The following is a 24,082-nucleotide window of genomic DNA, read 5'->3' as shown; positions in this document are numbered from 1 at the left end:
TATAAGAGTTATGGGAGGAAAATGCCACTGCCAACATTAGCCTCTGTATAAGAACATAGCTCCATTATCAAGGCCACGTTTATAATGGGAACCAGGTGCAGAACGCTGTGGGTATGAAATCTTGTCAAGCCTGTTCCTCAAACTCGAGAGATAGAAATATTAAAGCTGCACATGGAACGTTCACTTCCTGTCTGTATGCAACCTTAGGATTCAGTCTGTAGTGGATTGCACGCTCTTACTCAAATACTGCTATTTACACGTAAATAAATAAATTTGTACTCACACCTACCAATATACCCACTATTTTTTCAGGTTTACTTTGTATGCTATGTGTGGAAAGTCATAAAAATAATGTATTTGCAATTTGCACATTAAAAATACATGTTCACTCAAACTCTGGAATTGACAATGAGAAGACAAAAAGAAACTGTAAAATCTCTGGCATATGTAGGTCATCTAAATTTACAGATAAGTTAGCTTTGGTGCCAGCTTACTGTGGATCCAGTTTTGCACCGATTGAAGCATTTCCTGTACAGACCCATCTTTTGAAGCCTCTTGCTCAACTTGTTTTCCAAAATTACCTTGAGTAGGCAGTTTGTGCATTTGCGCTTTGATATATCACACGTGCAATTAAATGCTTAGTTCCCTAAATTATGTAGCATCTGATTAAAATAAAATCTACATTATTTGTCTATTGATCAGTTAAGTGAGAAGATGCAGTCTTTACAAAGTATCAACCACTGAAACGTTATTGGACCATAAATTCAAAACAATAAAATTTGACCACTAGTGATGTACAAATTTAAGAAATTAAAAGAAAATACACTTGAAGAACCAGTATGTAACATTATTAACTACACACACACAGACACACACATGGTATATTGAATAAAGTTCCGATGTTAGCTGAAGTTTACAAGTTTCTCATTGCCTCCAGTTTCAATGACAAAAGTGCTTAGCAGGAAAATACTATTTCCAGGAAGGAAACACAATATACAATTTGCCATTGTATATTGACTAATAGCATTTTTGCCACTACCTACACTTAACAGTATGCTTGTATGGTGGCTGAACACAACTATGGTGTTTTACTTCTGTTGTTAGAGCTACTTGGAGGGTTGCCTAGCTGCATGTTTTAGAACTCATCAATAATAATGATGATAGTAATAATAAAAGGAGCAGTTGGCCCATTTCTTTTATTTTCTATCGCAAGAAAGAATACCAAATACGTTGCTTTCTCCTTTGCATGGGGCATTTCCTGTGGAAAGGATAAAAAATTTGTCCTGCTTTGGTCTTCTCCCTTAAATCCTGAAGCAGTAAAAAATCCCAAAGGAGCAGAATTTGATGAAAATGAGTCCCAGAGGTGAATGCTGAAAAATTTGCTCAAACCAACAGGGAGAATTTTTCCAGGAGGTCGATGTTATGCCATAAAGGATATTATGACTATAATAGTGTAATGATTGTATCTTCTTATGTACAATCAATTTTTAAGCTACTCTGGAGACTTTACAGATATGTACTGAAATTTGTCCTATGTTTTAGTTTTGCTTCTCCACAAACAATAAAGTTAGGTTGAAAATTACTGTTCAGACATAAACTCTCTGGGACAGAAATATATTCATTGATTTAAGTTGTGGATCAGAGCAGTAGCTGCACAATCCTATCATATCACTTCTTCAAATGTCCTGAGAAGTACAGAATACATATTGCATTTGCATATTATTTCACACTTAGATACGAGCACAGGCATCCACAAAGTTACTGCCATTTATTTCCAAGCTCTCTGTATGTATGGCTCTAAGTAAATGTACAGCACTGAATGCATTGCCAATATAGTTCAGTTAACTGCAGTAGATTAAGCAAAGATAAATTAGGATTACTTTGTCTGATGTTCATTACTTTCTAAAATTGAAGATGCCTCCTATTTCTCAGGTGTCACTAGGCTGCATCAATAGATATGATAAATAGAAATACATTCACTGTTGTAGGATATTTACTTAGCTGCCTGTTTGTGGGATTATATGCAACTTTGTACTGACTTAACTCTTTTGCTTCTAATAAAAGAATAAGCATGCCAGCAGGTAAAATTTTCATCATCTCATGAAAAGAGTTGAGCAAGTAATGCTAAAACAGTAATTGCAATGTTTATTTGAGATCTCATCAATGGAATTTGGCCATGCTTATTTTGTTTTCTTTTCACAAATTTTCATGCAAACAGATTCTAATTTCTGTGTTTATGTATGAGCACAGACATTTTTGCACAATTACAGATATTTGCTGTTTGTGCCCAAATGGGTCACCTCCCATTCATTAAAAAAAAAAGTAGGTTTTGATTGAGCACCCATTCCAAACTCTGTGTTGACCAGATGAGGATCACAATTTCAGGGAAAGTTTCTATCCCCTGATACAGTGCCGCAGCTATTTAAAGATCTTTACAGCAGCTCTGTGAACTTTGTGGCATTTTAATCTAGGGATCCTGCAGAGCTTGCTGCTCCGTGCCTTTCCACTGCCAGTTTTTTTTCCTACCATTGGTATGCCAGAGGCAGGTTCATCTTTTTTTTTCTACGAAGATGAAGGTAATGGATGCAGGAATTGATAGATACAAGTAAAGGCTTTCTACTACCTGAGAGGCCTTCTAGCTGAGGGAATTCCCAGTTGCTTTTTGCAGGTAGTTTAAGGCAATGTTGCACTACTTACCACTGAGGCAGGCATCAAAAACAATGTGATTTGTAATAGGTGACCAACTAGAGCATAAATCACAAGCACCTTAATATTGAGCACTTAAGTGCAGAGTTCATGCATAACTCACAAGTTAGATTGTTTGAACACTTATAAGTTACTTATACGTGTATAGAATTCGCTGATCCTCCAGGAGTACTTTGAAAAGATAAGAAGGACTGTATTTGTTGAGTTAAATTGTTCACTTCATGTAGCTTGTCCATCTGTAGTCACATAACACTAACTCCATAAACAGGTATATCTCAACTGGAAATTTGTAACAGGGTAATAAACGATATTAAACGTCAGATTACTCATACTAAAGTCATGTTCAAGTCATAGTAAGCTCTAATAATGCTACTTAAAACCTGAAGTATGCCACAAGCTGAAATTGCCCAGATTACATCCTGAAAATCTACAGACAACTTTAATTTCTCAGTATTTCAGTTTTATGCCTGTGGCCTCTAACATGTTGCAAATGCTTTAATGAGAAAGGCTGGAAAAACATATCAAATTTCTGTTCTCTTCCACTTGCTGACATTCATTAACTGAGGGAGAACATTGAGACAAGCTTTTGGAAAGATCTCCTGTTCGCCTCCACCTATTCCAAAGCAATTTATTAAGCAGCTAGTAAGAGAAGTGGGAACTTGTGGTTTAATGTCAGACCTGTGTTGATCAGGTAGCTTTGCATGTTTTTGCTGTTGTTTTGCCAAAAAGCTTATTGGAATAGCAGGCAATAGATGCATTCTCATTGCCATTTTCTTTGCATCCCTGAGTTTAATTCTTAAGAGACAGTTTCATTACATGATTGCTATTCAGATGAACTTTATTTTATATACATGTACATTTTTGCTTAGTGCATCCTATTTTTACATGCTTCCTCCCTTTCTAAAGCCCGGAAACAGTCTTTGCTATATTTCAGATGCCAGTCTAAATTGAAGCTATCACTGGGAGGATGTGCATTAGAACTGTACACAAAGTGAGTCATTGACACATCACGTACTGTAAAACTTTGTTCCATCAGGGTTTCAGCAGGTTGCCAGAACATATTCAATTGCCAGCTCCTTGCCAGAATTCTGTTCCTCACCTGGTACCAGCCAATCTCTTTGAATACTCATAAATAAGATTAGGTTGTCTGGCTGCAGTCTTCCTCCGAAGGAATTCCTCTTTATCAAGGGATTACCTTTGTGCTCTTTTTTGCATAACTTGTGTTTTATTCTTTAGAATCATGCTACAGATCATGCCATACCATAGCTGCTAAACACCTCATTGATAAAGTGTCAGCATTTTGCTTTCTTTTAGAAAATGCAAGAAATGTGTTGTTCTGCAGAGTTTTGCTCCCACCCTCATTCCCTCAAGCTTTATTTCTCTTTCTTTTCAAAGAAGAGGCTAATGAATTAATATTCACAGTTGTAGACTGACAGTGTATAGATGAGGACACCTATCAGTCCTTTGCACTAACTAGCATACCCTGCTACAAAGAATTTCCATTCCATTCAGTGCAAAAGCCATCTGTAGTTTCTCAGGATATACTCACCAGTATGGATAGGCAACAGTAACGAGCTGCAGTCTGAGAAATTTGTAGTAGATATGTGAATTAACTGTCAGAGAAGAAGAGGAAATGTACTACTTTAGTTTATCAACTGATTTCCATTTATTTCCATTTGCACTGTGTTACTGTAGCTATTTGGGAATATGTATAAGGACAGTGTACTGAATACAGTAAAAAGGAGAAAAAAAAAGGTTATTTCCTGTTCATGACCCCTACTTAAGCTCTCTTAATGCAAAACATTTGCTATATTGAGGGTGTATTTCAACAAGGGTGTCTCTCTGAATCAGGACCTACACTACTTATTCATCCTTCAAATGTTTTGAGATTCCATTCCCCTGGTATCAGGAGTGCTCCTGATGTGGTGCAGACTATAGTTTAGGTAGTGGAAATCTCTGTTGTTCTGTTACCATGTGAGAGATGGAAATTTTCTTGCAGTGTTTGCAATGATCTGCCAGCTTGGATCTCCTTTCCTCATCTCCCTGCTGCTGCTCTTCTTTCCTACTGCTTACCCTCAATGTGCTTTTGCTGGAACTCTTGTAAAATCTTAACAAGGTAACATCTTCTTACTGCTGTTGTGTGTCACATCTTAATAGAATAGCATGCAATTTCCACAGTAGAATTCCCACTAGCATCTTACATGGTGAAAAGTGACGATTGTTTCACACATTTTTCTGTACAGTGGGTGTGTTCTGTATATGACTATTCTTGTTGTCACAAAATCTGCCTTTTACTTGAGTTCAAGACTAGGCTGAACACAAAACTGTTCTCATGAGCAGAATGCACATTTTATCACGTTTCTGATTGCTTAGAGGTAGGAAAAGAATAAAGATAAAATGGAAAGCTGCATTATAAGATAATCAGTTGTAGTTTTTTTCCTTTAATATTTATATTATGTTAGTGATTAAAGAATTTAGGATCCAACACCTTTACGCTGCGCACTTAACCAAACTAAAGCATGTAATGGTTCCGACGTGAAGATCTTAAGTAGAATTTGCAAGGCAAGAGCAACCAGGTTCCACATGCTGCAACTCCAGTGCACGGAGGTTCTCACCACTGGTTCTTTGACCTTGCTCTGGGCTGCAGCTTACTGGCTCTTCAAGGACACAATAACTTAGGCAACTCTGCTTTGTAAGCAACAAAACATGGCTTCAAAAACAAAAAGTCACCCCTCGTCTTTTTTTTTCAAGCTGAAACATTTCACTGTTTGAGTTTTCAGTATGATACCACAAACAGCTGAATCAGAAGAATTAAAGGATTATGGACTGTGTGTGTCAGAAACCAGTAGGTTGGAAGGTGATGGATGGGACAGCTTCACTGCTGCAGACAGTGTCTCTGAAACTGTGCTTTGAATGCAGTGTAAGAAATAAGAGTAAGGGAGAACACAGGTAGAAATAGGAAGATCCTGTAGTTTGAATGGTGGATATACAACCAGATAGCCCCAGAGTATATAGTTCTTTCCTTCCTTTTGGCATAATCCCTTTCAGTTCTCCCAATATATAATAATTTGCAATTCCTCTTATGTCTCTGTTTCTAAACCCTACGAAGAGGCAAACCCGAGCCTTGCTGTTTGCATTCTTCTGATATCAAAGACTCCTATCCCACTGGGGCTCTTAGCCATAGGAGAGGTTTGAGGGGGGGGAAAGATGTTTTTCCTCCTCCTTTGCTACTCCATAAGACTGGAAGGTGGGGAGAAGCGAGGGAGACGACAGTAGATTTTAAGGTTCAAAATGGAAGATGGGATGTGACTGATGCCTGAGTCTAGCTTGTATTAGCTGCTTATCACTGCTACTCTTAGTTGATGTGGCAGGGGGATTGGACGTGAGTGGAGGCTAGTACCTGATGATGCAGAGTATCCATCCTCTCAGAGAGTAAAGAAGATCCTTGGTCATTCTGTTTTCACAGAAGTCCACACCCTAAAGTTACCTTCTCCCATATAGTAAACTGTGAAAGGATATTTTTCTTATGTTTAAAATCTGCCTTACAGGTTTACAGGAAGTATTTGCTTATTTTTCAAATTAGCTGAGCAGGAGAATTAGCTAAACAGAGATGGATTTAGAGATCAGCACAATGCAGCAAGATTAAAAAACCCTTTCCATCTGAATTAATGAATTTCGGACTGCTTTTCATAAACTAGTATTTCAGAAGTCATCTGTGAAAGCCTGTATAAAGAATTTTAGAAGGTAACTTAATGGAATGGAGAAAAGGTTTAAAATTATCTACTAGGGCTGTTGCAGGAGATATTAAATATTGATTTATCTTGGAGTAAGAATCTTACTAAAGAGTGAGGCTTGTAGTCAGATCAATTTATCTGGAATACAAACTCTATCGCTGTATTTAGTACAATGTCAACATGAATCTTAAACAAGTGGATGTGAAAGGTTGAGCATTTAATCTAAATCAATTGGCTCTCCAAATCTTCAATTAAAAAAAAATATTGTAACAGTTCAAACTGAACTGCTCCTGAATGTTTCAGGTGGTTTGTCTAATAAAAAAGAAAAGCTTCATTTAGTAAATTCATACTGTATCATAACCCTCTCCTGTGCATCATGTTGCAACTAGGAACAAAAATCCACAGTCCAAGGCTTTTCCAAATCTTAAGTTTTTAATACTCCAAACTCTTTTGAAAACCCGATGTAAATCGTTCAAGTAATCTGGCAAATAACACTGTAAGCAATTTTCTGCTACTTGCCACTGCTACTGCACTGCCAAGCTTTTGGTAATAATATAAAATTTGGCTCGGCACATACTTAACCAACTAAAACTGATTATGTTCCCTTCTCAGACATAAGTAGATGCACGTATGCCAGCTAATGGTGTTGGCTAAAATATTTATCAGAATGTATAGGTGTATACAGGTCTGCAGTAGGAAATCCTTCATCCAAGTGTGACATCAAAGCAATGCTTCTCAGATAATTCAAGTGTTACATTTGCTTTTGTTTGTACTGTTTTCTTTAAACATATTCATTAGACAAGAGCAGAGCCTTTAATGTTCCATGACTGAAAAATCCATCAAATAGATTTACGATGGAGGCACTGTGGCATAACAGCCAGTGGACTGGCCTAATGTTCAGTAGTCCTGGGTTCAGTTCGCAGCTTAATCATTGACTTTCTGGGTAACCAGAAGATAATAATTTCCCCTCTCTGTGCCTGGAGATACTGTTACCAACTTTTTTTCTAAATGGTTTGGGTTCTACTGCTGCACAGTGGTAGGTATTATGATTGTTTACATATATAGTAGTAAAAGGCTCCAAAATATTGATTGCTTCCCCAGGATGTTATTATTCTTTTTCCTGTAAGAAAGAAGTAGAAAATATGAATGCAGCTATGAAGTATACAAATATACAAAGAAGTAAGAAAGGTATAAAACAAGAAATTCCCTCTTACTCACTGATTGTATTTGTCCACAGAGTTGCAAAAATCTTGCACTGGAATGAGGTGTAGGAATGTTCCTTCAGTTAATTATATGAGTTATTCCACATATGTCATCTAGTGTGGATTAATGAAGACAGGGAAGAAGAAGAAAAGCATCATTTTAAATGCTGAGAGATGTATGTAGAACCCAGTCTAAGCTGATGGTGAAAAAAATAGGTCAAAAATAGATCATAGGTGGGACATAAGTGTCTAATATGCTCAGTGGGTGAAACTGCTGTTTTTGAAACTCCCATCCAAGACTTGTTGTTATGATAAAAGAGCATTTTCTAAATTGTCATTGCTGCATTGATCTGAAGAGTACTTTAATAGATATCTTATGTGGGAAATTCAAAACAATGTTTTCATGATGAAAGCAAAACAATGTTTATAAAATCAGTCTACTTTAAATGAGAAGCTAGAGAATGGATTTTTGCCAGTAGCATTAGCTATAGATAACTAGCAGTTTTGTCTTTGTATATTGCAGTAGTAAAACCACATAAATTTTTCAGCCTGTAGGTAGTCATTTTGCATTTAAGATGGTTTCAGGTGTAAGGGTTCCTGGACTCTGCATGAAAAAATATGCATGGCTTTCCATTATCCTTATAAAGTACCTTCTCTCTTACATTATTTTGATTTTTTCTTCCTGCTTGGAAGAGTTGCTTCTTCCGTCCAATGTAAATCTTGACAAGTTTCCAGGAAGTAAATATTTGCATGTATTTGCCTATTGGCTATAAAAATTGGAACCCTTATCCTATTTTATTAGTTGCTTTCTTTTTGTGTGATAAATTTATAGTGTTCGTGAATTGAGTTTGGGTTGCTTTTTACTAGAGTACAAATATTAAAAATGAAATTTTTGAACGACTTTGCTCTGGTTGTATTAGAAAGATAAGTAAGTAAATAAGGCAACTGCGCTGGCAGAGATCGTTCCTTTGCCTTCAGCTAAGCCCCTGTGAATGCAAGATATTGTCTGCTTACAGGACTGTGTCCTTGGTTTTCTATTGTTTTATATCTAAACAAAAATAATTCTCCTCCACACGCAAAGGCTTTCAGCCTACCTGGGTCAAAGGGAAAAAGGAGTAATCAAAGAAGTGAAAGTATCTTTCCTGGCCTGGGAAGAAGTTCAATTTTTATCATCAGATTCAGTGTAAGCACACAAGAACTACCTTGGAAACTTAAGGACTATATGAATCTGCAAGAATTTGCAACTTGCAGTTTTTTTTCTCTTGAATGAAGATTAAAGTCAGGAGATGAGGTGTACATCTGTATCACCACAGTCATTATACGCATCACACTTGATATTGTAATCTTGCAAACAGTAATCTTGCCTTCCTGACATAAACAGTAAGTGCCACATTTTCCTGAGGCTGAAATAGAGAAAAACATGGCATTGATGGGGTACAAGAGGCAAAACACTGCATAATGATGTTATTATCATTGTTCCATTGTCACCCGTCTTTATTTATTCTTTAGTGATATGTTTATTTTCTCTCTGAACATAACGAAAAATGACTGAGTATACGTAGAGTAATATATAAGCAGCAGTCATAAAAAGTCTCCTTGAAAAAATATGCCTAAAATGCTACAAAATGGAGGGAAAAAACAGATTGATAGAGAAAAAGCTTTCATAATCTATATATGCATGATATGCAATTATATATTTACATATAGCATAAGCCAAGGCATATATTTGAACACAGTAGCATTCAGTGGGATTTTAACTGCCTTGATTGCATTTCTAATTCTAAATATGAATATGAACATTTAAGCCCAAGTGTCTTGTGCATCATCAATTTAAGCTACTTCAGGTGTCTTCTGAAACTGGAATGGAACAGCCCTGTCTAGGGGGTTGCACTGTGTATAAAGATAAACAAAAGGGTTCCGTTCCCCCAGTAATGCATTCAGAGCATCTAATGGAAATGCTGGCATCCGTACCTGCAATATACAACACTGTTGATGTGCAGATATTTCTGTAATAAATGCACAAAATGTAGGTTCAGATTTTCCCCTGAAATTTAGTTCCTTAATTTAGAAATATTTGAAAATAGAATATTCAGAGTATTTGTTTTTAAATCTTTATAACTACTACTCACACAGTAGGAAAAATGCAGAGTAGGAAAAATGCATTTATTGCTACTAGGTAACTGGTTATTGCACCATTTTATCAGTTTTTTCAGTACTGTTTCATCATGTCACAAAATCTGACATGTACCTTGCATAATTAAAATGATGGAATGAAAGTATCTGTGATGACAGCTGCCATGCTTTTAGCTTTTATAGGTTTAAAATCAGACATATAGATGTCTGTTTTCATACATTTATTTTCTATATTGTTTATAAAAGATCATCATCTTGTTTCTTGAGAAGTCTGACCAGTGGTCTGTGTATGTGTCAGTGTACTGGATTTTTTAAGATCTCTCTTTTCCCAAATTTGCCTGGAGGGCAGCTGAATTTCCTTTGTGCTGTTGAGGTTTGCAGAACACCACAATGAAAATGAAATTGGTGACTTCTTTTCTTCCTTTTTTTTTTTTCCATTCCAAAAAAAACTGTTTTGCTGAACTTAGGATAGTTTTGCTGGTTGTTACACTGGTGTGGCTTCTTGCTAAGACTGTGTTTTCGGCCTGGAATATATTACTAGATGATTAAGAGAAAAGGGAATTCACAGTTTTGAGGAGAGGAACCAAATCTCTGCTCTTCTAAATTCTGTCCCAGTTGTAACGCATGATAATACTTTCAATGAAACTTTATGACAAGCAAAAAGATTTGGGAAAGTATGGACAGATGCATTTACACAATCATGGCACTAAGTCTTTATTTTGCAAAAGTATTCCTGTACACTTTTAAGTCATTTCAATGTCTGCATTTTTAAACTTTGTCAAAGTGAGGATATAACTGACAAGGTTCAACCGTCTGCTAAATTCAACTGAAATATAGCAAAATGTTTATTGTTCCTATGTTTTATTTATTCTGCTAAGGAAAAAAAATGCTTTGCCATGTGTTTATGCACTTATTCTTGTAATTCGGGCGTTAGAAATAAGAATGGCCATTCTGAAGATCCAAGAGTAGCTATGGAATTGCTCACGTTCATCACCTTACGGCACAGGAAAAACAACTGTGCTGTTTCCTGGTAGAAGTTGCCATTTGTGATTATTTTCATCTGTCTGTCTCTCAGAAATGCACATGTATGTGCTTAGTTAAAAGAAAAATGTGTTTTTAAAATGGTTCCACTCAGATTCTTTGTAGTTGCAAGGTACATAGATTAAGTCTTAAACTATTCGCCAGTTCTCCCTTAAACATAGTGGGCAATACCTGATGTTATAAAAGAAAATTAACTTCCCTCCCTAGAAGGCTCCCAGTTAATCATCTGTAGATGTTGGTGAGGAGGGAAGAGTGCAGCAGAGAGAACGAGGGAATTTCTCTTTAACCTCGACAATTGAATAGCTTACACTCTGGAACATGAGATTTGATTATCTTAGCATGTGTAACTACAAATGTTATTAACAGTTGTAAAATTATCCAGCTCTTTTAAAAACAAGTGACAGCCCAGGCTTTGGACTCTTTCTGACCTCTGGTGAATTCTGCATTGTTAAGTAGCAATTCTTTTTGTTTGTTTTTCATTTACCAGCTGTTAATTTAATTGATTATCCCTTTGTTTTTCACAGACTAATGACTTCTCATCAATATAAGGCAGAATTCCACAGTTTCTGTGATTTAAAAAAAAATCTTTGCATTTTGGTTGATGTGTAATTTTACTGTAGACTACCACATGAATTTGCTGCTGAAACAAAGAGTTAATCAAAGAGTTCTCAGATACAACCATGCATCATGCCTTTGTGCATGAATAAAAAGTTGGAAACCGCATGAAAGCAGTAGTTGGGTTACCACACAACTGGATATGCTTAAGTCTGAACGCTTCATAACTCTAACTACTGGGGAGCTGCAAACTTATAAATAACCTTGCAATTGGTTAAAACCATATTAAAACCATATGAACAAAGACATAAAGCATTTGGTTAAGGGGGCTCAGTAAGTGCAGTAATCCCGCTGAAAGTAATCTAACCAGGGCAAATGGATAGCTTAGGAGTGCCTGCAAGTGCAGCAATAGTTAAGGGTATGTCAAAACCTCATGAGTAGGAGGGCACAGTATCCTACTTGGGTGGAAATATTTGCTATTTCTATTTTTTCTTTGCTTTTGAAAAATACTTTTGAATTCATACGCTCTTATTTTTAAAGGCAAGCCTCAGTGCACTGAAATCTACTGGCTTACTGGTATATGTTTCCAGTAGTCAGGGGATTCATCTGAATCCTTATTTGTTTTCAGAGCTCAGGATGGCTACTGCTTGTGCTATCCAGAGACTCTTGGCATTCTGATCCTTAAAATCAGATTTCCAAAATAATTAAAGAGACTTTTTAGAAGTAGACAGTTTGGATTTGTATTTATCTGATGAATTTTTGGCCTTTAGCACTTCAGTTTTAAACATTTTTCTTGATACTTTAGATTCTGATTATTTTGCAACTCTCAATTTTGGCTACTGAATGTGTCTTAAAGAAGAAAGCCCCACGTCATGACCATCACTATGAAATTATGTTACTCAGGAACTCTGGAATATTTTCTTGTTGTGATGGGTTTGTGTATATGATGCTGTCATGTGGAGGCCAGCTGAAGCTTGCCACTTCGGCAAAAAAAAAAAATCATGTACGTTCCCTTTTATCTGCTTTTAATCTCTTACTTTTCAGTCATGCTTTAAGATGGAAGACTATATTTAACAAAGGGACCTGATGACTTCTTTCTTTTCTAATGACCCCACCTTTTGAAGCAGGATGTTTGTTTTGAGGCACTGTAATATAATAAAACCCTTTAGTGTGCAGCAGGTATGATAATCTATGCTGTATGCTCAGTGTACAAAGGCAGTATTGGAGCAGTTTATGAACACTATAGGGGACTTCAAAAACTGAAAACAGCAGCAATTTGGGGTGAAAATCCATTGAGCTCTAAACATTCACCACAAAGTTCTCAAAATCCACAGGCCTTTCTATGGGGTTGCTGTTCTTCTAGTTGTAACGATAATGCAACTATTGTGTTTATCTACTTTGCCATCGAAGGAATTCCAGCAGTTGCATGCCTGCACACCAGTAAGATGATTGACATTGTTGTAATAAGGTTAATGTTTAAACTTCCCACCCATAATAACTAAAATACCCAGAGATAAGGCTGAAAGTCAATTTGTAATTATCCCCACCGTGCCAAGCTGTTGCAAAAGATTCGAAGTGGAGGGCAATTTAACTTTTCAGTCCTAGCTGCTAAGAAGTAGTAAGAATAAGCAAAAAGCTTGGGACATTTGTATATTGACTTTCCAGGATAAAAAAAAGAAAGTCTTGTGCTTCCTCATTACGCAAGCCAGCAATAAATTTCTCAGTGTTGAAAATGTCCTTTTGATATTTTGAATATAGTAAGTTGTTTGCCTGTTGTTTGCCATCCATGGTATGTGAAGAGAACAGATAACAGTTAGCAAATAAGCTGCTAGAATACTTAGTGTGGAATAACTCAATAGAAATATATTTTATACATAAAGACAACATGTGATAATTATTTGTAGTCATTCTAACTAAACTACTGTCCTCAGAAGAAATTATATCCCTTCAGTCATACGCTCTGCGGCTTCAGTGAACAACCCATATTAATTCATTTTAGAGAAACTGGCTCTTTAAATTAATGTTGGCAACTGCTTCGATGCTAGACTATTGAAATAAAGGGCCTTACATCATTGTCCAAACATGTCTACTTAAATAAAAAGTATTTGTTTGCAAAAAAGATGTATTTTTTAAATCTTTCACACAACGATCAGCGTGCATGCCATTTTCCATTTCAGTCTGAGCACACATTTCAGATGTGGAAAAAGCAAGCATGTTGAAATAATTTGAGGCATGGGTATAGTCGGATCAGTCTTGGTAATCCAGAAGGGAGGAGTGCCCAGTGTATTATTACATTTCATATATTATTTTTCAAGAGATGGATGCAATCAGTCATATTCTCGCATATGGTTTGAAAAAAACTTGTCTTCCTGGCAAGTAAACTGTTATTTAAGTACACAATCCATGGTACTACAGAAACAGTTTTGCCAAACTTGTCCAAGTATTCTCACATCCTTAAAGATGGTATAAATATCATTTACAGCAAGCCGTTTACTTCAGACTATATGGAATGCCTTCCTGCTCCCCTGATCTAAGTGTCCCAGTTTGCATTATGGCCTTTATTGCTTCAGTTTGATGGAGTGATCAGTAAAAATTTAATGACACTATAAAATAATAAAAATGTCGTTAATTTACCACGGATCTTGGATGCAGTGGTTGTAAAGTTACATTAATAAACAGAATATTTTTTACAACAAAAAGCATTGTTACGTGGGAACGTATAAATAACACACATAAATTTAAGAGCAATTTTACTGTTAGCACACACATTATTATGGAATAGCCAATAAGTGTATAAAACATAGTATATAAAATTTTATGAAAATATACTGCGCACATCAAAAATTCAGCTTTTATCTAAGTGCAGAGAAAAGCCATTATTGTGTGCTTACTGTTTCATTGCTGTTCTTTCACGAGATCACAATTTTATATTTGTTTCTAGTCATTTGAAGTTCATAGCCTTTTCAGAGGAAGGGGCAACTGCTTCTTTTTCCTCTTCTCCTTGCTTTAGTAAATCATTCTTCTACCTTCCACTTGTGAAGAAGGAATTGATACTTTCTGCCAGAACGTGATGGGAAATTGCTAATTTAATGCAAAGCTAAAAATAATGCCAAAGGGGTTGATAGGCTTGCTCGGCAACTCTGGAAATAAAGGATAACTATCTAGCAGTCTATCTGTCATCACTGGGGCTGCTCCATCACTGACTGTGATAATATGTGAATATGATGGATGCCACAGCCTTGTGGCTCATAACATTTAACATTCATCAGCTCTCACTAACGGGGGCTTTATAATTTAAATATCTTTATTTAATATGCAACATCTACCTCATACATCATAATTTCAAAGCACTTAGAGAACCAACAGTCCTGCAAGACAGTTGAGCAGACTTTAATTTTTTCAATAACTTTTACATTTCCTGCATGTTTGTGACTGGCAATGCATAAATAAGTGCCTAATAATATCACTGAATGGAAAATTAAGATTTGGATCTTAAGAAGAATCTTGTCTTTTTCTTATTTTACAGACACAATCATTTTCACACTATGTTCAAAATAAACAGAAACAGAAAGGATTTGAATTGTGCTTGAAAGAGCTTTTGGTATTCCACATGAACTCCAAGTGACTGTGCTGGTCTAGTCATATGAGAAAAGGTTGTCCGTGCCATGTCCTAAACCCTTTCTCATAGATTTTAATGGGAAAACTTAATGTGACTACACGGTATGAGCTTCAGAGCCAGTACAATCAAAAAAGTAAAAATGAGAAAAATCCAAAATGCTTCTTCACAGGAAATAAAGCACGTGCACTGTCTGTAATGGTACACTTTATTGCAAACTCAACAAAATTTTCAATGAGTGCAAGTATGAGGGGAGTAACAATATATCCAGTAGTGATGTGTGCAGCTATAATCCATGTGTTGGTAACAGTAGGTACTTAATTTAAATGAAGGTGTGTCTTTTTTAGTTCATAAAGGAATACTATGTGCAGAATTGATCTTCCTCTCAGTCTTTGCACATACTAGGAAACAGGTAAATTTTAAAAGGATTATTAGTTCAAATAACTATTCTCTTTAGGATGAACTCAGATTTCAGATGAATTTGTTGTATTTCACTGAATCGTAAAGGTATATACTAGATAAAAACATTATTAGCATTGAAGAACGTTGTCCTGTTTTTCACGTTTCTTCTGAATTTGTCTAACCCCAGTGCAGATATTGAATTTTTTTCTACAATTGCTTATGCAGATTATTTCTAGTTAAAAAGAGCAATCAAATAAATGTCTTTAAAAGGTATTCAAAGATTGAAATATACTTAGCTTTGTTATGGCTTTTCATGAAGTAGAAGGAAGAGGTTGTGCAATAACTGTAAGTACATCTCTGTTTGACAAGAGCGGGTATTTTTATAAGTGCTTTTGTTCTGCTGTTCCTGAACCTTATCATTTAATTCTCCTTTTTCTTCTTCTATGTCAAAATATTGATATTCTTTCAGAAACTTTTTTTTCTTTTTCCACTTCTTTTTTTTTTTCTTTTTTCTCTTTTTTCTTTTTTCTTTTTTCTTTTTTTTTTTTTTTCCAACAGAATATTTTCTGGTAAAATCAAAGAGAATGAATGACTAGAAAGTTATTTCAAATGTGCATATTGATATGTAGCAGGGTCTGTTGATTTTTATAGCAGAAAGGTATTTCTTCTGAAACACATTTAAAGGCAGTTCTTCCAAGAGTACTGCAGGTGCTGTGTTAACATCCTTAAGAAAAAGCTTTTAGTGCAAATATTTTGTTAGAGACAATATATATGTGAGAAGCTGTTTTCTTAGTACTGATCTTTGTTTTTATCTCAACTGCAAATCTGCCTTTTGCAATGGAATGCAGAATCTTTGATAAACTTATTTTTTATTCTGTCTACCAGTAAAACAGAACCCATCCTGATGATTCAGGATGTATTGTTGCATTGCACAGCATAATTCAGTGCAGTATTAGGCCTCAAGTATTACAGTCCGTTTCTGCAGTCACATTTCATTTGTAACTCCTTTTTTCTATGAGTTCCATTGTATACATATGCTCCTTCATCAGCCACAGATTTTACAAAGGAAAATAAGTTAAGTGAATATCAAGTGCAGAGCTCTTCTGTTACGATTGGAAGATTCCGAGAAACTTTTAGAAACTAATATAATATTTATAGTAATTTATAGCAAATCCAGCATCAGGTTTTTTGTGCTTTTTTTCCTTCCCCTGCAAATTTAAAAATGACAATGATCCATGATTGGAGGAATCAAAAGAATGGGGAATCAAAAGAATTCCTGAACTGTTTGGCTGATAGGTCTTATTTCTGAAGCATATTATTAAAATATAGTGGTAATACAAAGAAATATTTGGAGGTGGAGCAAATGAGAAGTCAAGGCCATCAAGTATGTTTTGTTCGTAAGAACATTTGCAATTTTCTAACCCTTTTGCAGGAGAGAAACTCATAATCTTTTCCTTTATGTCTAGCATACACAGCACAGAACTAGGTCATTGAACAATAGACTGAACAGCAATCAGCACTCTACTTCTGCATAATGCATTAAGTATAACATGGAGAAACTGTTCGTAGAGCTGAAAGCTGGTATTTCATGTCTGTAAATTCAAGCTGACATGACATTTAATATTGTTTCATAGTAATGAACAACAAGGTTTCATTCATTCACAAGTACAACATAATGCCAAGTTTAGTCTGAAGAGGTAACAACAAGGCAAGAGGGAAAACATGTTATGTTCCTTCAAATGAGAACGCTAAATTAATGATAACCATTGAATGTTTTGCTACTGATACACAGCACTACAGAGACTACTATTGTGGGACGGTTCTACGCTGTCAATTGTACTGACCTTGTCCAGTAGCTGATTGAAGAACTAACTGGGTTAACACATAAAATACCTTTCAGTTTCCAGTTTCAACTTTCCTATGGAGGTCTCCAGCTTTCAAAAGCTTTTTGTATTTTATTTTTCCTAGGAGTTTGCGCTTCTTTCCTTTTTCCTTTCCTTTCCCTATCCTTTTCCCTTCCCCCTCCACTTCCCTCTCCCTTTCTCCTCTTAACTCCTCAGGTTCCTTTTCCACTGAGGTTCAATTTAAATTCCCAGACAAAATAATACTGTCATTTCTATCATCTATTTTTACTTCTTTAAAATACTCATCTTTGAAAAACTCGCATAAAATTTAGACTTGTGTATTCTTTGAGGTATGATGGCTAAACTGATTCTCATAGTGGGGAAAAGTGGTGTTTTTGTTTTTTTTTCCATTAAATTAGCATTATTTTTTAATACAAATTCTTTCAATTTCTGAATTTTTATATCTCCCAAATGTTGGCTGTCTTCTCCAGTTTAAGTTTGAAATATGTGGTAAGGCAAAGTGAGCAGCATCAGTTGGCACTGTTTCCTGCCAAGTGTGTTTTGTATTTGCATGTACAATCATATATGCATTATGGCAGTGCAGATCAAAATAATTTCAAAGCTTCTGTATATGTTTCACATTTAAAACTGATTTTCATAAATGCAAACGTTCAGAATCTGTAAAAAATAGTCTCTGAGTTAAATTTTTAATTAAATGCACTCATTGTTGGTATTTAAAAAACAAGGCACATGTCACTGCATACATACATGCACAGGCACACTAAGAGAACTAATATATATAGAGCATTAAGACTATTTCTGTTCTCTTCCAGGAAAGAACAAGGTTTGAGAATTTAGGCCCACAGTTAACAGGGAAACCCAATGAAGATGGAAAACTGGGCCCTGGTGTCATCGATCTTACTAGGCCAGAAGATGCAGAAGGTGAGCTGCAGTTTTTACTGTAGGTTATTCAACATTGCATCACAGAATGGTTGTGTAGCTGAAATGCTACCAGTGTCATAGATACCCTCTAGCTGTTCTAGGGCAACACTTTTTTTTGTTTTGTTTTTGTTTTAGTAACTAAATGGCGAAGGGTAGATCCGTTAAAAGTACTGCTTTGCATAAATACTCTAAACCCTCCTGCAGTGCAGCTGTTCCCTTCCCCCCCCCTTCCCCCCAGCCAGCTGACAATTAAGTTTATACATTTTATACTACTAACAAAAGTGTAGGAAACACTGAGAAAATCATCTCAGCGAGGCAACAGATATATATGTATATATTCTTTCAATTTTTAAGGATTAAGCAGCTTTGGAGAAAGTTAGAGCTCTTCAAGGAGACTGCCTATTGTTGCACTCACCAACTATTTGGGATATAGCATGCACACTTTTTTTGACAGACAGCTGTCAAGAGATAATGTAAAAATATTTCACATTTTTATATGAATGTCTTATACATGATATAAAGCTTCAGTACATTTGCACAGATTTTATTGACCTATTCAATATATCAGGCATACAGTGTCAAGCCACAGATGGAACTCAGTGTTTCTCAAGGCTGATTTTAACCTTGGAAAGTGTATACCCTATGATACATTGCAAATGAGCATGTAGGTAGATATGAACCCTACCAGTCACTGTAGTAAGATTAATCTACTACTCAGCAAAAAATACCATGTTGCCCCTTCAGTTTACTTCTTCTTCGTCTTCTTTTTTTTCCTGAACAAGTTCTACTTATACCACTGTTCTTCAGGAAAAGATTAAAATATCTCTAATTATTTTCTGTTAATATCCAAACATTTTACAAGTTCACAATTTACTTTTGTCTTGGATCAAAAGAAAATAAGCTTGTGACTCTTGACAAATAGGGCAATTTTAAAATGATTCTTGAAATGCAGACAGAATTTGTCTGATAAAAATGCACTGATGTTTTCTGTATAGAGAAATATTTATCTGAGCACATATTCCGTTCTTATCTCTGTGACTCAAAAATAAATGGTCTAGATAAGGCCTCACAAATTTTCTTTTCATTTGGAAGTCTAAAAACAACAGCACATGTAATTGCTACCTTTTCTTTACTGTACAAATAGTGAAATGCCTATGATAAAACAAGTTAAAGCCTTGATTGCCAGCACACCTACATTGTCCTTAATGAGTCCCTCATTAAGGTGCCTAAAGCACCTTCAAAAAAAATGCAGAAAGGTAAATGTTGAGATCCAAGATGTTCCTGTATTGACTCATTCATACAGAGGAATAGCAACACTCCAATTTACTTCAGCAAAATATTCCTACTTATTGGCTTAAAGCTTGTCAGGTGGAACTGACATGTACTATGAGCACATGCCTTCAAGTCTTTGCTTAAACAATTATTTTAAAGTAATTTTTCATAATCAAGCTTTCTGGTCTCCTTAACAGTAACATAAGATGGTGACTGAAGCTTATCAATTGTTTTATTACAAATAATATTCATTAGGAGATCAACATCTTATTGAAACATTTCAGATGTTCCCAGTATACATATATGTGTATGTACGTATATATGTATATACATATTTTGTAATAGATCATTATCAAACCAATAATTTCCGGATTCTGTGTTGGTTTTTTTTTCTGGAAAAAAGAGTTTGGAGATGTATGGACTTTAAAAATTGCTAAGTGACTAATCATTTATTTATAAACTGCATTGAGAAGGAGTTCCCATCCTTCTGTGGAACATCTCATGTTACAACATCTTGAAGAGTATTTTTTACTCAGTTGGGATGAAAAGTTGCAACAGGATACTTACAGATACATACACAGTTATTGGTTCCAAAATATCTCTCAACTATCTAAGTTTAAATCATTTCCTTCAATTCTACCATCTTCTTTCTAGTATTATTAATTTAGTATCCTTATAGACCTCATGATACCAACATCCCCTCTTTTTACTGGATAGTGCACAATGAAACTTTGACATATGTAACCCAAGATACAGTGATCTGTGCCAGTTTAAGGACAGTGTCTTTCTAGAGCTGGTGGGGCAGCTTGAGGTATGGTGTGTTGCTACATGGGAAATCTGAGTTCATGAATGGATTCAGATTTCCGTACTTTGTTTAGCAGCCAAGAGATGTCTCTGGAAGAGAGGTTTTGGGCCAGCACCTTTGCTGAGATGTGAAAAATGCTGGCAGGATTTCAAACTGAGCTGCTCGTTTGTCCTTCTAGTTATACACGATGTGAACTTAGACATTAGCTGGATATAAAAAAGACCTTCAAAATATCTCTCAAGTTTTGCTTCTTTGGCAAGATAGCTAGGTGGTGACGCTTCTGATGTGGCATCTCTTAGAGTAGAAGCCTACTGAAAACAGTCCTGCTGAAATGTCAGCAGTTAGACTGTTGCCTCTCATGTTATGTACCATGCTACAGGCTCTGTTCATTTTCAGATATAACAACTTCTTCCCAATTGCCATGAAGATACTACAGATGTTCCTAGTTCTGTTATGTCCCAGACTGTTTTATATATGTTGCCAATATTTTGTGCTTGTGTATATGTGTCCATTTCAATATCAGGTTACTAAGGAACTTGACAACTTTTCCTTCAGCCTCCTCTAAGAAGAGAGTTTTGTTGCATTGTAGTGTGTTGCCTAGGTCACAATCTCAAGTGCATGTCAAAGATTCCTAATGATCATCATCATAACCTTCTAAGACTTTGTGTGTTTCACACACCTTCCTTTCTGTTTTGTCATTCTTACTTAATGTTAATCTTTTCTTTACCAGTTTTTTTTTTTTAATTTGAGTGCACAATGCTATAGACAACTTTTAGATAATACTTATCACTTTTGTTGTTTACTTTTATGCAGTCATATAGAAAATAAACATTTCCAAAGTAACGTACTAGTGGCCAACTTTAGACTCCATTTCTTTTTTTTCATCAGATCTATGAGGTCCACATGAATTTGTGACAGTGAGTGCATGGCTATTAGATCTATCAGATGGTTTACTTCAGTCTCCAGAATGTTCAAACTTCAAAACTATGAAATATATTATATTTAGAAAAGACATATTAACTATCTGTAGAGGGCTTTTTCGGGGAGAAGGGTACAAAAAAGCTCCTGAGCCAAGCAGTCCAATTTTAGTTGCACTTTTGGCAGTAAACTGTGGAGAAAAGCAGTTTGAACTGCATCCTGATCCCTTGCTGATCTACACCAAGGGATCCATGGGAGTGCACTTCCACAGTTCCACTCCATGTCTACCTGCGCACCTGCATTTCAAAAGGAAACTAAGCATGCAGAGACACGGTGCATGTCTGTCTCGTCTCAGCATGCAGCTGAGACAGACAAGATCTGGGAAGTGCTCCTGGGTCTCATAGCTTTGACACAGCCTTTAAGGTTCAAGTAATTTGTTACAAGAAATATCAGCAAGCTTTTTTGGTTTATGGAGAGCCTTCGTAATAGTGTCTAGCAATGATTTCTGTCTATTCCTTATCTATAATGTATGGCAGAGATCTGACTTTGACGGGATCTGAGTCACATTTTCCTTTAATTCTAGGAGTACTTGTGGTATTTGGTTATTGATCAGAATTTGAAACTACATGTGTAATTTTTTAAAACATGAATTATAAGAGAAGTCTTGAAATTCTCTACATTTGACTTTATGAAATTATAAGACCTAAATTTGGAAGGACATTGCAGAATGAACATCAGGCCTTATACTTGTCATCCCTGACCAGTGTGTGAAACATTTTTTAGACTAATGGCAACCAGGTGTCCTTTCAGAGATTAATTTGCATATGAAGCTGTATTCAAAGCCTGTATTACTCTGAGTGACCTAACTGTCATCTAAATGGAGGCCTGATAATAATCTATAAGAGTTTTATATTAAATATGACGTAAAACAACATCCCTATTACTTCCTTAGTTACCAGCAGGACTGGGCTAACTGTATTAAAAATCATGTTCAGACTGTATACAAAAACATCTGACTGTGACACCATTTGATGAATAATCCCCAACTCTTAGAAGTGTATCATTACCTGGAAATCCAAGTTGTCATGTTAAAGTATGTAATACAATTGTAGTTGGCTAAGTCAAAAAACATGATTTGAGACTCTCATAAATGTTCAGCAACTGGAATGTGGAATTATAAACAACCAGTTATAGAACTAAGCAAGATTTTTTTTCTCCAAACCTCATCATTTTTAAAGAAACATTATTTCTGTAGGTTGCTTCATAATTTTGAGCATTTGAGACTGTCAGGTACTGAAGAATTGTTAACTAGCATGGGCACACCGAGACAGCTTTGAATCTGTACGTAGCTAAAGCTCCTCTTTGAACATGACTGACATACATCAACTGACCAGAATGTGGTAGAATATAGGCAAGAGTCATTGGTCATTGTTAAATTCCAGGTGGAGGAGCCTAAAATATTTAGTTATTTTATCTTAGAATCTTGGGTGTTCTGAACACATTTTCTTGGCTCAGGTTTAAAAAACAAATTCCTTTCACTGTTGGTGATAGTACTGCCTCTATCAAATCACATACATCTCGTGCTTGTGTAACACACTATGTTTTAAGATCCTTCCACTTTTTATGCTTGTGGTGAAATGCTATGGAAAGTTTGTAGGAAGTATGCTAAGATTTTGCTTTGTAGTAGATAGTAATCTGCAGAATAGACTTAATGTTCCTGTTGACAATTACTGATTTTACCTTAACTTAGGTTGCAGTGTAGTTTCCTTCAGCGGTTGTAGGGATTCAAATTCCATCAAGACCTGATCGTCATTCCTGACAAAGAATTGGATCTGTTTAAATATGGTTTTCTTGGTTGGATCCTGGGCTCAGGGCAACAACATCTGAATGTTATTGTTTTGCTACTGCCTCACTATGTGATTTTGTGAAAGAGAAATAACTTCTCTATGTCCTGTTTCCCAACATGAAAAAATAGATGCATTGTGAAGCCAAATTCACTTTTATAAAGCAACTGGAAACAGATGAAAATGCCATATTAGCATTAACATTTAGTTCCAAGTTCAGTGTTCATTTGTGTTTATACATTAGAATCAGGGGCTTACTAGTTAAATATTTGGCCTCACAATATGGGCCTCACAAAGCCCTTTTCTTCTGAGTCCTATTTTGATGTTTTTATTTGTTCTATTTCTTATGTGGTAGTCTTTCTGAGTCTGTAAGCTTTGCATAACACTTGCTGCTTCTTCCTTTGATACTAATCTGCCAGAGTGTGCTAAGCAGTGATCCACAGTTAGGAGGAATAGGTCCATCCCTGCAAGTTGAGAAAAAAATAATTTTATAATATGACTGTGGGATCTGCCTGTACACTTTATCTATGTATTTATTTTATTCTTGTATTAGACTATTACTTTTCAAAATCTCCCAAAGATCACCTTCACAATGAACATAGATGCTAGATGTCAAGTCAGTCATTGAGATGTATCTGCGGGCCCTCAGCTTGGGCTTGGTACCAGCCTGTCTTCTAGTCAAATAAACTTCTGTAGTGCCTGTGTTCTCGCTAGTGCATATGTCCACCCTTTCACTGCCTGCTGTCTCCTACTTTGATGTGTAGGTTCTCTGGTTTAAAGATTGTGTTTTTCTATATACCAAGTCACTGTTTGAAATGTAGTTTTAAGCCTTACATGTTTGATCCTGGCATCCTTGACCATTCATCAAATAGGTTGAAGGCAAGCCAAATGGAGATTGCACGCTGCCTAACCGTTGGTAAAAGACTAGTTGCAGTAGTAAGCCCTAGCTTAATCTTATTAATTCCAATTCAGATATATGCAGGTTTCAGTCTGTACCTGATTTTGAACGTGAACCCAAGCTTGTCATACAGGAGTGTGAGCTCAACTTTACTTCTATTTCTATTCAGT

General features: G+C 35.8%; 1 protein-coding gene across 11 annotated transcripts in view; it reads left to right on the top strand.

Moving 5' to 3' along the window:
- The window catches only part of SOX6 (SRY-box 6), a 410,347-nt gene that overhangs the window by 357,599 nt on the left and 28,666 nt on the right, over nucleotides 1–24,082 (top strand). For all 11 annotated transcript variants that reach the window (XM_021401613.1, XM_021401611.1, XM_021401609.1 and 8 more), the window contains one exon: nucleotides 18,067–18,175. In XM_021401613.1, coding sequence (XP_021257288.1) covers nucleotides 18,067–18,175 — 109 coding nt within the window. The remainder of the gene's footprint in view (nucleotides 1–18,066; nucleotides 18,176–24,082) is intronic.

The sequence above is a fragment of the Numida meleagris genome, chromosome 6, assembly GCF_002078875.1.
Source record: "Numida meleagris isolate 19003 breed g44 Domestic line chromosome 6, NumMel1.0, whole genome shotgun sequence".
NCBI lineage: Eukaryota > Metazoa > Chordata > Aves > Galliformes > Numididae > Numida > Numida meleagris.
Note: the sequence above shows the minus strand (reverse complement) of the source record. Positions and strands in the feature narration are given on the sequence as shown.